This window comes from Rutilus rutilus, assembly GCF_951802725.1.
Source record: "Rutilus rutilus genome assembly, chromosome: 1".
Classification (NCBI taxonomy): Eukaryota; Metazoa; Chordata; class Actinopteri; order Cypriniformes; family Leuciscidae; genus Rutilus; species Rutilus rutilus.
This window is the reverse complement of record NC_140209.1, coordinates 49,974,715-49,989,436: the sequence shown is the minus strand read 5'-3', so window position 1 is coordinate 49,989,436 and position 14,722 is coordinate 49,974,715. Positions and strand designations below refer to the sequence as shown.

Below are 14,722 nucleotides of genomic sequence, written 5' to 3'. Positions count from 1 at the left end.
ATTGAATTCATAGAGCGCGAGCTCCTGGCTGTAAATGCTCGTGTGGTCTGAATGCGTAGGAATAGGCTATATACGCTGCGGTGGATCGTGGCAGTTATGATTCGCTGATGTGGGTTGTTTCAACACCTCACATGTGTGCTCCCCTCTCCCATTATCTGAGAAATAGAATTTGTTCTCATCAATTTTATGAAAGAAAAGAAATTAGCCGTTCATTCATTGAAAGCAATGGGAATTGCCCAGCAGCTTTTTTCGAGTTGAGTGAAAAGTGAAAATGGCACACACGCATTTTACTACGTAGTCTACCACCCCTCGGTCTCCTGGTTAAGATGAAAGATATAGCTAATCAGTGTAATAAAAAAACACCGACTGTAATTAAAAAATGACGCCATATAATAAAACGTAAGGTTTAGTTTTGAACGTTCTTTTTTTTTTCTTTTTTTTTTTTGGGGTTGCCCAACAAGTAAACCCAAGATGGCAATAATCCAAAGAACTAATTATTTCACAAATTTCTTCATCATTCTAAGTTTACTTGATAAGATACTGAGAACTTTAAGAACTTTAATGCTAACTGTCCGACATATAATTCATTAGATAGATGAATTAGATGACAAATATGCATTATGTAACAAACTATCAAAACAAGTGTCATTTATTTTAAAGAAATATGGCATAAGCACACTTTTCAATTAAAGCATTTCAAAAAGTTTGATAGATTTCAAATACAGAAATATTGTTCAAAATGAATTGTCTTGGATAGGCTGACAGACAGACAGACAGACAGACAGACAGACAGACAGACAGAGAGATAGATAGATAGATAGATAGATAGATAGATAGATAGATAGATAGATAGATAGATAGATAGATAGATATTAGATAGATAGATAGATAGATAGATAGATAGATAGATAGATAGATAGATAGATAGATAGATAGATAGATAGATAGATAGATAGATAGATAGACCACATCCTCTTAACCACAGCAAAGGAGAGATATGCTCAGCGGGAAACAAAAGAGAATTGCGGTTTGCAAAACTTCCAGATACACACATGTCTTTCCATTCATCACTCTGTTTTAGTATAAAACGGTCAATTGGCATCCATGTCTTCAGCAAGAGATTTTCAAGAAGTTTCAGCACCGTTAGAGACTCAGTGCTCTTTTACAGCTCCTTTAATTTTTTTTGACTTGGACAATCAGCATCATCTTTCTGATTTTTGTTCGCATATACAAAATGGCACTTTGGAAATGTATCGCTTTATTGAGTCTATTTCTTTTTTTCTCCCAAATTTGTTCAATGCCAACAAAGTGCATTATGCGGCGGACACTTGTGAAAACAACTCACAGTCTACTTGAGAATATGGTAAGTTGAGTTTCTCTCTCTTTTTTCCCCCTGTTCTCTTTATTTCCTTTCCCTGCCTTACCTAGCTATGTCCTAATACAGTATGTGTCTTTTCTCATAGGGAGGTCTTTTTCCTCGCGAATGCTTGGAAGAAAACGTCAAAATACCCTTCCCGCAATCTACACTGCAATCAAATGGCTCCAACCAGGTAAAAACACATCAGGCATATTAACTCCGTGATTGTCTAAATGTTTCTGAGGAATATTTGCCAGAACCTGGAATGATGAAGACTGCATGGAGGCTAATATATAGCCTATTCTAACTGTTATATGTTTAATTTTCAGAACATCGGTGTAGCAAAGGCAATGTATAAAATCATGGAGCACATTGACTTCCTGTTTGCTAACGACAGTTATCCAGAGTCCTGGAACCAGCAGAAAGTGGAGCATTTCCAGAACATAGTTTACCGTTTAACTTCAGATAACAAATGTGTAAGTTCGAAATACAATTACTTTTATAGGCTATTATAGATGAATATATGAACATGGCTGTAATTATGTCACATTTCTCTTCCGTGTGTAGATTATGGGGAGAACGCACAGACCCGTGGATGATTTTCCAGCAAGGGAGGACGCTCTGAAAACCTACTTCGATAAACTGGCCACTCTCCTCAGAAACAAGGTAGATTACAGCAGATTTCAGTAGGCAAAGCGCAAGTAAAAACTGTGATGTCTGATGTCATCCCATAGCCTGTATATTAATTGCTGTTCTTTTTTTCCCTCAATCAGGACCACAGTGTCTGCGCGTGGGAGGTGGTTCGAAAGGAGCTCCTGCGTGTTCTCAACGTCATCCTCGAGCTTAAATCATTCAAATGGTAGTTTTCCGTGGACTGACTGACTACTTATTTATTTATATATTTATTTATATATATATATTTATTTATATATTTATTTATTTATTTATTTATTTATTTATTTATGTATTTTTACCTGATTGATTTGCAAACCGTAAAATTGTTTCATTGTATCATTGTTTCCGCCTAAAATTTATACTTGATGGTAGCTACTTTGTATTTGTTCATTTGTGAAGTACATTACTTGGACACAGTCTCTTTTGATAACATCACTCTAAATTGTAATGTTATAGACATGTATTTTCTGTAAAGCTCCTTTGTATTGTGAAAGGCGCTATACAAAGACATGTGTATTTGACCTGAATTCAAATCATTATACTGAACACTCAATAAAACACTCAATACAACTGAAGACAAGTTTATCTCTGAGTATAATTTACAAGATGCGACTTACAATCTTGATTCGAACATCATGCTGTATTGCTGTAAAATTAAAGCCATGATATTCAGACGGTAGATTGCAACTGTAAAAATGCTTTTCTATAACAGTTTGATAAACAAAAAGTTAACACTGATTGAGTAACACACACTATTTAAGAAAGCACAATTAAATATACTCTTATACTGCAAGTATAGGCTACTTGTCAGTACATAAATAGTAAACTGAAAGTATACGTTCTTATTTTTAGCTTAAAAGAAGTATACTATTATAGCACACTTGAAAAAAAAAATATAGGCTATATTAAAGAAAGTGGTGCTCACTGCAAAGACAAACGAAGTCTAGCTCCCCCTATATGGATTTAAGGGGTAAAGGGATAGTTCACTCCCTTGTTGTTCCAAACATGTATGAATTTCTTTCTTCTGTTGAACACAAAATAAGATTTTGAAGAATGTTGGTAACCAAACAGTTAGTGGACGCCATATGGATGTCAATGGAGTCCATCAAAATATCTTTTGTGTTCAGCAGAAGAAATAAATTCAGATAGGTTTGAAACAACTTGAGGGTGAGTAAATGACAGAAAAAAAACAATATATATATATATATTCTGTCATCATTTACTCACCATCATGGCTGTTGAAGCTTAAAAGTTTATGTATAACAAGTTTAATCAAATATTTATTTTCTAAAGCTACTTTTTGTAATGTCATTTTGGGGTAAACTGCTACTGGCTATTGAGTCCAGCACCACCTCTGTGTACCCAATCATCTTTAGGGTGTTTCACGGTACACTCTTAAGAAAAATGGTTCTAAACATGACCAAATTAGGGTTCTTTGGCTTGTCACAATAGTAGAACCCTTTTTGGTGCTAAATAGAACCCTTTTTATAAGGTTCCATAAAGAACCATGCTTTGAAAGTGCTATATAGAACCTTAATGGTGTTATAAATAACCTTTTCAACAATATTTATTTTCATTAGCCTACTATTAGTATATTATCTTCATATTATTAATATTATTTTTTATGAATTATTTATTAATATATATATATATATATATATATATATATATATATATATATATATATATATATAGGCTATATATATAGCCCTCTATCTGCCTGGTCTTATATCTTGTGGCATCTATTTGGGTTTTACATAAAAAAAATATAAAAAAACAAAAACATGTTCTTGTTCATGTACTTTTATTTATTTATTTTTTGCCATGGCAGATTGTAGCAAAAATGACAATGCTCTAATAACATAAACACTTAATATTCAACAGTATTATAGATCTGACTGTACTGAAGCTGTTGTATGAGAACTGAGCTGGACGATGACATCCTTTTTGCAGAACTGCTAGATTAAATGAACTAATTTAATAAATGGTTATCTTAACAACGGAACTGAATCAACATTGATAATGACCATTCAATCGAAGCGGATGACAACAGCCGAAATGCATCATGCTATCACTGTAAAGCAATCTGTATTGTATAAAGCGCTATACAAATAAAGGTGACTTGACCTACGTACAATCTCTGCCCATACAGTATAAGGCATTTCTTAGAAACATAAATAAATAATAACATGTAAGCAATGCATAATATTAAATACATTATCCAAAATATGTGTGAAGGCATCTACAATTAATAAACAAGGAGACAGGGTAATTGCATGTCCTTGTTAATATACAATAAGGGATAGGGTAACATTAGGGTTAGGGTGTGGCTTGAACTTTAAGCCCACCTATCACGTGCAGAGGGGACGCCAAGCTCCACCCATTGGCTCAACTTTGCGCATTTCGTTCTTGAATGAATAAGTGAATTCAGTGAATGATTAAATCATTAATTTAGGGCTTATACATAGTCACTTGATTAATTCCTGGATGAATCAATGTATTTAAAGTCGCCATTCATTTAGAATTGACAATAGGCCAACTATTTACCCGTGCATATCTTTTTTTTTTTTTTTTTTTTGTCCTCATAATATTTAATCAGAATAACTTCCCATCCTTCTTGCAGCTACATCTTTTTTCTGATGATGTGTTTATTAGCTTAATGACTGGACAACCTGTCGCTCATGAGATCACTGCAGCAATAGCAACCGATAATCATCCAACAATCCATGGACGGATCGGCAGCTATTAAATACACGTTATGTCCATTATTTCCGCCTCTGATTTCTTTGCCCAAAAAACTCTAATTAGCTTCAGGTAAGTGCCGTTATAATTGTTTTTATTTTTTTATTTTTTTTATTAATATAAAATAGCTATAGGCCCATTATGAAGTATATGTCTAAATAAAATAGCATGTTACTAAATTATGAATGAGGATAACGAAACACTTTAGCTAATGTTTTAAAAATGACACAGCAGCACTCATGCTGTCTTGGGTGTTAGAAACACATAGTTTATGTATGGTGTTCATTTTGCAATCATTAGTAATATTTTTTTTTGTTTTAATATTCAAAATAATATCTGATAATTTTGTCAGCAGATGAGATAGACTTAAATTGTTAATGTTGTGTCTTTTGTCTCACAGAATCGTTGGAGCACTCACAAAAGATGAGAGATGTCTGAAGACGACTCAGATGACTGGAAATCGACTTGGAAATCCCAATTCCCAAGCTGCATCCTTCAAAGGACTCGGACTTCAAATGCCACGCCTTCGAAGACGTGAGGGTCGGACAGGTGTGCGTGGCTAGTGCCAGGAAGGATGATGGGAAATGTAGTCAGTGACAGATGCTAATTATGTTATATTAATGCATTTTTACTCTCCATTTTCCTGCAGACTGTGCGAAAAATATACTAAAAGTAACAGTTATTGTAAATTAATTGCCGCTTACATTTTCAAGTAAAGGATTTGGACAAAAACGTAGGAAAAAATCCAAGTCCAGGCACTCAGTGGATGCAAAAAGTAATACAAAAGTCTTTATTAGAGGGCTAAAAAATAAAAAAAAACACCAACGCGTATCGGCCCACTGGCCTTCATCAGGGTGTTAGTGACAAACAAACAGGAGCAGTACTTATACAGTAATTGATTTCAGGTGTGCCACTCTGGCACGTGTAACACAACTCTTTGGCCACTAGAGGCAAAAGTTAGGTTCATACAAGGCAAAATACAATAAAAAAGATCTCTTAGTGGAAAAACAACACTTCAAGTATCTAATATTCTCCACACAATATATAAGATCAATAAGTGTGAATGGGCTACAGTTACCTCTCATAACTCTAGTGTCATAGACAAGATAATTCAAAACAGCATTAACCAAAAATGGGTACTACATTCGACGACAACAGACTGTACCTATAGAGGCACAAAAATCACAAAAGAGGTGAGAGATCAAAATCCTCATTAAGACCTGGATGTTTGGTGGCCCTCAGAGAATAGATCCAATATGTCTCCCTTTGTTTGAGACGTCTAATTATGTCCCCACCCCTGGCATCAAGGCGAATAGCCTCAATGCCCACTACTCTTAAGGTCAAATCCCTCCCATGATTAGCATCCATATAATGTTTAGCCATTGGATAATTGATATTACCAGTCCGGATGGCATACCGATGTTCAGCTACCCTGTCTCTTAATCTCCTTTTGGTGAGGCCTACGTAAAAACAACCACAGGGACATTCCAAACGATAGACAACATGAGTAGTATTGCAATTTATAAAGCTGTTAACAGTGTAAGTCTTGTTATTAAAAACATCAACAAACATGTCAGTTTTAGTCATATTCTCACAATAATTACAATTACCACAAGGAAAGTTTCCCTTGGGTTGACGCAGCCAGCATTCACGTTTAGGAGCAGGGAGGTAACTCTTTACTAATTTATCTTTAATTGTGGGGGCCCTCTTGAAGCTAATCCCAGGGGGTTCTGTGAATATTTCCCGTAAAGTCGGGTCACATTCAATAATGCTCCAGTTTTTTCTTATAATGTGTTTGATCTGAACAGCCTCCTTGCTGTAATGAGTGACAAAATAGGGTTTCTGAGTTGACACTTTTTTGGGTCTAGACTGGAGCTCAGACCTATCCCTCTCTGATGACTGCGTTTCTGTCTTGTCCAAGGGTCTCTCATTTTCTCCTACACACTCAGGTAAACCATTTGATACCAAAGTGGATCTCTACCGATTCTATAGGAGTTTACATCTGAAGGCCTGGTACTCCCAGAACGCACAGGATACAACTACCTGTTCAACTACTACTGTAAACTCTCCTTTTCGGCCCAAGTCTACCTTTTCACCTTGTACTACAAATCCTATATTGACTACTTTTACCAAAAAGGTCACCTATGAAGTAGAAAAGCTTTACAGTAAGCAAAAAAGGATCACACAGCATAATCTCACAAAAAATGAATCTCAAGCACTTAAATGGCTTTCAGAGAGAGATGACATAATTATAAAAAGTGCGGATAAGGGGGGTGCTGTTTGTGTGTGGGACAAGAAGAAGTATATAAGTGAAGCTCTTCGCCAACTTGACAATACTCAGTACTACTCAAAGCCCTCATCCAATCCAATGGACAGTATGAGGAGAGAGCTAGACCAATTACTTAATGAGGCAAAATTACACAATTGGATTACTAAGAAAGAATATGAGTTTTTGCTCTGTCAACACCCACGTTATTCTTCTTTTTATATGCTCCCCAAAGTCCACAAGGATCTGGAAAATCCACCTGGTAGACCGATTATCAGTGGGAATGACTCAATAACAGAACCTGCCTCCAAGTTTGTGGATTATTTCATCAAGCCATTTGTTGCGGATTTGCCTTCGTATATTCAAGATACCACACAGGTTTTGAAGAAAATTGAGCAAATAGGTAACATAGGCTCTTGCATTATGGCCACGATGGATGTGGAGTCTTTATATAGCAACATTGTACATGATGAGGGTCTAGAGGCTTTAAAACATTATCTCTCATCTAGACCTGAATATTTGATGCCTCCCAGTGACTTCATAGTGCAATTTACTGAGTGGACTTTAAAGAATAACATCTTTCTCTTTCAAGATAAACTGTATAGACAAGAAAAGGGGACTGCAATGGGCGCGTGTTTTGCTCCCAATTATGCCAATCTGTTTCTAGGCTTGTGGGAGGAGCATTATATATTTTCCCAAAGTAACCCTTTTAAAGATAAAGTCTTGTGGTGGGGTAGATATATTGATGATGTGATCCTTATGTTTTCAGGGTCAGAAAATGAACTTGTAGACTTTCATGCCTTTGTTAACAGCCTGAATGAGAACCTTAAATTTAGTCTGGACTATGACTTACACGCCATAAATTTTCTGGATCTACGGATCTCAAAGGATAATGAGGGATTCTTGCATACATCTATCTTCAGGAAGGCAACTGATCGCAATACCTTATTACATGCAAACAGCTTTCATCCTCCATGGCTTATTGATAACATACCCTTTGGACAGATCCAGAGACTAAGGCGTATGTGTGATTCAGATCAGGATTTTCAAAACCAATCTACGGATATGCAGCGGCGTTTTCGACAAAGAGGTTATCGGTCACAAACTTTGATTCAAGCTCATGATAGAGCCCAATCACTTGAAAGGAAGAGCTTGCTCCAGTCTAGACCCAAAAAAGTGTCAACTCAGAAACCCTATTTTGTCACTCATTACAGCAAGGAGGCTGTTCAGATCAAACACATTATAAGAAAAAACTGGAGCATTATTGAATGTGACCCGACTTTACGGGAAATATTCACAGAACCCCCTGGGATTAGCTTCAAGAGGGCCCCCACAATTAAAGATAAATTAGTAAAGAGTTACCTCCCTGCTCCTAAACGTGAATGCTGGCTGCGTCAACCCAAGGGAAACTTTCCTTGTGGTAATTGTAATTATTGTGAGAATATGACTAAAACTGACATGTTTGTTGATGTTTTTAATAACAAGACTTACACTGTTAACAGCTTTATAAATTGCAATACTACTCATGTTGTCTATCGTTTGGAATGTCCCTGTGGTTGTTTTTACGTAGGCCTCACCAAAAGGAGATTAAGAGACAGGGTAGCTGAACATCGGTATGCCATCCGGACTGGTAATATCAATTATCCAATGGCTAAACATTATATGGATGCTAATCATGGGAGGGATTTGACCTTAAGAGTAGTGGGCATTGAGGCTATTCGCCTTGATGCCAGGGGTGGGGACATAATTAGACGTCTCAAACAAAGGGAGACATATTGGATCTATTCTCTGAGGGCCACCAAACATCCAGGTCTTAATGAGGATTTTGATCTCTCACCTCTTTTGTGATTTTTGTGCCTCTATAGGTACAGTCTGTTGTCGTCGAATGTAGTACCCATTTTTGGTTAATGCTGTTTTGAATTATCTTGTCTATGACACTAGAGTTATGAGAGGTAACTGTAGCCCATTCACACTTATTGATCTTATATATTGTGTGGAGAATATTAGATACTTGAAGTGTTGTTTTTCCACTAAGAGATCTTTTTTTATTGTATTTTGCCTGTTACTTGTATGAACCTAACTTTTGCCTCTAGTGGCCAAAGAGTTGTGTTACACGTGCCAGAGTGGCACACCTGAAATCAATTACTGTATAAGTACTGCTCCTGTTTGTTTGGCACTAACACCCTGATGAAGGCCAGTGGGCCGATACGCGTTGGTGTTTAAAATTTTTTTTAGCCCTCTAATAAAGACTTTTGTATTACTTTTTGCATCCACTGAGTGCCTGGACTTGGATTTTTTCCTACGTTTTTTTCAATTATTACCCTTCCAAGAGCACCGGAGGATACAAGGGATTCCAGCAGCGCTCCAGTTCCCTTTTGTTCAGTCTCATAAGGATTTGGACGTTGACTGCATGGTGATCTTTTATGTTAATGACATGTATAAGGCGTAGATCTGAAACCTTTCAGCTGCACACAAATTGTTTGCGATTTATAGATTTCACATCTGGAAGAGATCGAGGGGTAGGGTAGAGTGGGGGAAAACGCCCTCCTTAAGGAAAGTGTGACGTTACAGTGAAACAAAACATAAATGTGACTAGAATTGCCATCCCGGTTTTGAGTGACTATGGCAGGAGTTATTCACCAAATATTAAAATTGCTCAGCCTTCATAATTAATTAGTATTTTCACTGAAAATATTTTTGTACAAAGGGGGCGTTTTGCCCCAGCGGTGGGGTAAAATGCTCCCTTTCTTACCAACCAGTTTGCTTCATAGATCAACAGCAAAATTAACAGACAATAGTTGTTAATCTCTAAAAGTAAAAGGCAAGTAATGTATCAACATGTATATATATTAATATTTATTTCAGCAATGTCCAAAATAGCCAGATTTAACTACCTTCCATCAGTGAGCTAACTTTGCTAGCAAGCTAGCTAGTTAATGCTCACTTGAGGTCATTTTTTCATGTTTTGTTCAAATATTTAGATTTTACCACCTAGTTATACTGCATTAAGTGTAAAACAAAGGATTTGATAGACATAAATATTTTATTATAGTAATTATGATAGAGAGAAACTATGCCCCCAGGGGGGCGTTTTACCCCACAAGCTATGACTTTTTTAAAAAATGTTTAATTTTTTAAATATAATTATATTCCTTATAAATACCATATGATCTCAAACTACAGACTTCACTATTCATCTATCATACATCACTGCGATATCCTGCAGAACAATATTGTATTAAACACTTGTTTACTAATATCTGAAAATTATAGCATTTACCATGTAATCCTCTTCTCTTAAAATATGTCGCTGGTGTCAGCTTCTCCATAGAGATTTGTATATCCCCGTTATCAACGTAGTGCATAGCAACAGTAAAAATGTATCTCGACTACTTTTAGTGATCATTTTGGGAAAAACAGGTGGGGGGCGTTTTACCCCAGGGGGGCGTTTTCCCCCACTCTACCCTATACGCACGTTTTTGTGTGTGTGTGCGTACGTTCGTTCTCTGAATCACATTTTTGAAATAATCGTAAAATGAAATGGGTTTCTATGCAATATTTTATAAATGAGGCCCCGGGTGAGTTGATGTATTCTTGGAACAATTGTATTTTCATAAATGCCAAGTTAAGGCATTTTAACGCATTTTTTATTGTTAGGCCTAATGTAATGATTTTGCAATTTGTTAATTACAATATATTTTGGCCCAAAACAATTTGATATTTTTGTTCATTAAACGTGTGGCAAATAGCTATGGTTTCCCTCATTATTCATTTCACGCCATTTAAACAAAACAGAGAAGCTCTCCTGTTACAACCTTGTAAACTTGACATGTAGGCCTACATTCCCATTTAACCACACTTTGTCTGTCTAAAAAGAACAGTGTTTAAATGGTTTACAGTCAATGTCTGTGAACATGTATTCTTTAGCTCTTCCCTTTCTTACACACCTGTCCAAGTTTACTCAAAGCCAAGCAACAGTTAAACAATAGCAACTGGTAAAATACTTTTGTGATTTAGAGAACTGAGACGCAGTCTTAGGTTCATCAGAAATAAAAAATGTAAGTGTAAAGGGCAAAAGAGCAAAAAATAAGCTTCAGTATGAAAGAAGAGTCTATATGCTGTAACTCATATAAGTACAACACATTTGCATTTGCTCTAGACATAGAAATAGACAAAAACAGGATGTTATTTTGCAACAATGTACAAACAGGATGTGGTTAAAGTGTGATCGCTAGAATAGGTCTATTCGGATCTCATATAGCATGATCTGCTAGAACTAGAAATAACTTCTGCTGGAACAAACAGCTGCATAGATGCACAAATGTCTAAGGTCACATCATCAATGTCTAAGGTCACACACACACACACTAAGAGAGAGAGAGAGAGAGAGAGAGAGAGAGAGAGAGAGAGACATTAATGTATTTTTTTATTTATTTTTTTATTCATTATTCATTTTTTATTTTTTTATTATTATTAATAATAGTGTTATTAATGCTTTGGTAATGTAAAGATTTATTTTACCATGCCAATAAAGCTATTTGAATCTTGATATATATATATATATATATATATATATATATATATATATATATATATATATATATATATATATATATATATGAGAGAGAGAGAGAGAGAGAGAGAGGGGGGAGATGTAGTTTAAATATCAACCTCAATATTCCACATACACCACCACGTGTATCTTATTCATTTATTCATCCACCTTCTTTTTTTATTGATCTGCGCCCGATCTCATGAAAGTGCGTATCTATAGCACGAATGACATTTCTCGTATCATTTATACGCCAAAATGAGTTTTTGCGTACATATGATACGCAGTTTTCGCGTGCATATGATACGCACTGTATGGCGTGTAATATGCACGCACTCCTCACCCCTAATCCTACCCAAGGGGTTTACAGTGCGTATCATTTGAACGCGAAAACTCTTTTTGGCGTATAAATGCACGATAAATATCATTCGTGCTATAGATACGCACTTTCATGAGATTGTGTTGCATTGACCTCTTTCATTCAGATATTTAAGGTAATAATTTCACAAATGATACTTTAATAACACAATATTCTGAGAGGTCAGTGTATTCAAAATGTATCTTTTATTCAGAAATGACAAAAAAACATACAAAAATACATTGTAAATGAATGAATAGTCTACTGGAGTGTTCAAGCTGTGAACTGTCCAGTGCTGAATGGAAATGGTGACGTAACAAATCAAAATCAAAAGTGAAACTGATAGTTATTTCCCTTACAGTGATCAGGCATAGAAAGGCATAAAGCCACAAAGGAGACAATAAATAAATAAATAAATAAATAAATGAACGAACGAATAAATAAATAAATAAATAAATAAATAAATAAATAAATAAATAAATAAATAAATAAATAAATAAATAGCCTAAGCCAGCATGCGAGTAAGCATCTAGAGTTGTGGAGACCCATACATGATGTCAGAGTTGTTCTTCAATATGAAGTTCAGGGTGCGGATAATCTCACTTCTCGCGATTTCCCACGCGCAGTAACTGAAATCCTGCGCAGAAAAAAATGCATTCAACATAAAAAAATTTATATGATTACCTTTATATAACACAAGAGTATATGACTACAGCTAGGTTTGGGACACAAGCGTACCTTTTCTTTCAGAGTTGAGGCTATAGCCTCGAAGTAAACCTTGAGTGAGGCGTCTCTGCTGGGAAAATCCTGGGCCGCTTCAGACTTGCTCATGATCTGTATACATTTGCCAAGACCCAGAAAACATGAAATACTGAATGCAAATGAATTAAATGTCATATACGTTGGCTATATATGGGTAAGATTTTTTTCTCTTGACCATAAATGACACAAAATAGTTTGGTCATTTCATCTGAATATCAACATTAATTTAGTCAGTTGAAACTAAATCGAGGTGAACCAATCTAATTTTACTAATTTTGTTTGTCTAGATAATAGTGATCTATTGTATTATGTTGCATTTATTTGTTAACGAGAGATTTGTGGACACATTAATGTTTTTAGATTTGTGGAGTAAAAATTAGGCTATAGTTTTCATTTTGCAGTGGAAAATAAAATAAGATAAAATATTGCCCCAAGGCGGCCATAATACCTCATTGGTGTTAATTGCATTTACAATTTAAAAGTAAATCCACATATCTCTGTTACATCTCTGTAACATACATATCAGGCTACACAGCGCTCTATATTACTTGATTCTGATTCGTCAGTTGAGGCAGTCAGCGGTCAAATAGCCTATTGTTTTGCATAATGCATAAAATCCAGGGCAACAACTAACCGGTTCTACTTCCAGCGTCTCTTGGGGCTTCATGCGTCTCAAAACACAATTTAAGTTGTTCGGAGCACTTCATTAGGCCTGTTCATTTTATCTTGAAAGCTTTTGATACTACAAGTTCAGGTTCAAGTTCAAGATCAATATAGCCTACAATTAATGCAAACGAAAAGATCACACGGAAGAACTATGCAAACCGCCAAAAGACTCGAACTGGATTGGGCTAGTGAAAGAAATGAATTGCAGCAAAAAAAAAAAAAAAATCCTGTATAGCCTAATATGTTGCCGTGTTTGTGTTGGGCGATTATTTTCTACGTTGCAAAGAACTATTTTTCGTAGCGGCAGCTTTGAAACAACATGCAACATAGCCTATAGCCTAGACGAGGTCCGCGAATTAGTTTTATTATTTAATGTAATTATAGGCTAATTATAATTTATTTACATATCGTTTGAACAAAGACAAGATCTCTGAAGTTGAAGACATTAACAAAAATTAAGTTTGCTGTTTTCTTACGCATTTGCTTTCTTCAATCTGCCGGTATACGATGCCTCGAAACTCAGTCATTTTTTCTGCATCCCACTGGTCTGGAACATTGTAGTCCTCAAACAGTGCGTCAATATTCTGGAGTGTCTGGTAAACAGCCTTTTCAACACCAGAAACCTTCAGAAACATTAAGAGTTGAAAAGTGACCTCATGTCCATAAAAACAACCTAAAGTAGCCTAGTGCAAATTAAAACGGTTATTCAAAGTTTTTACCTGATTCTTGGTGCTGGACTCGAACACATTTTGCGGGAAAGATATGGGAACGTGGCCCAGGCATTGCGAAGGGAAAAGGCCACCCTAAAACAAAATTGTTTTTAGTTAAAGAATATCCTATATATATATATCATTTATTTATTTTTGCCTTCAATGAACCTTGTGCCTCTGAAAATTCTCTGCAACGATTCTTACCGCAGTCTCTATAAATGTACAGGTTTTCTCCATTAAGTCCTTCCGAAGGATGCAGTTTGTTGGTAATGACCAAACCTGCGCAAAGCAGAAAAAGGTGCACAGCCAGGCCACATAACGAAGGTCCATTCTGACAGATGCCTATAGAGGATCGGAGAGCATGAGTTTAAAGCAATAGGATTCAGCAATTTCAAGCAATAAATAATTAGATTAATTATAAGCCTCTAATTTGACTGCTTACCTTGTTGAATTGTTGTGTATCCTTTACAACTTGTGTTTGTTGTTATGTGATATAGCCTACTCACAGCAGGTCTGCAGTTTATATACTGCATTTTGGATCGAAAACGGTTGGGGGACCATGACTTTCTGTTTTCGAGACGTCTTAATAATCTCCGCGGTTTGTTCTAATTATGTTGGCTTGCGTCCGTTTTCA

The 14,722-nt window shown here is 35.8% G+C and overlaps 2 protein-coding genes across 2 annotated transcripts; one reads left to right on the top strand and one right to left on the bottom strand.

The window, feature by feature from the left end:
- Nucleotides 1-1,234: 1,234 nt before the first annotated feature.
- Nucleotides 1,235-2,278, top strand: ifnphi2 (interferon phi 2; the record flags this gene model as incomplete). Its single annotated transcript, XM_084432007.1, has 5 exons — nucleotides 1,235-1,363; nucleotides 1,464-1,550; nucleotides 1,687-1,833; nucleotides 1,925-2,023; nucleotides 2,131-2,278. 5 exons carry the CDS (start codon nucleotides 1,235-1,237, stop codon nucleotides 2,218-2,220), a joined length of 552 nt encoding a protein of 183 aa, XP_084288133.1. The 3' UTR covers nucleotides 2,221-2,278.
- A 9,888-nt stretch (nucleotides 2,279-12,166) lies between these two features.
- Nucleotides 12,167-14,418, bottom strand: ifnphi3 (interferon phi 3; the record flags this gene model as incomplete). The annotated part of the gene is made up of 5 exons (XM_084398030.1): nucleotides 12,167-12,587; nucleotides 12,689-12,784; nucleotides 13,855-14,001; nucleotides 14,098-14,181; nucleotides 14,293-14,418. The coding sequence occupies 5 exons, from the start codon at nucleotides 14,416-14,418 to the stop codon at nucleotides 12,480-12,482; spliced, it is 561 nt and encodes a 186-aa protein (XP_084254156.1). The 3' UTR covers nucleotides 12,167-12,479.
- Between the last annotated feature and the right edge of the window lie 304 nt (nucleotides 14,419-14,722).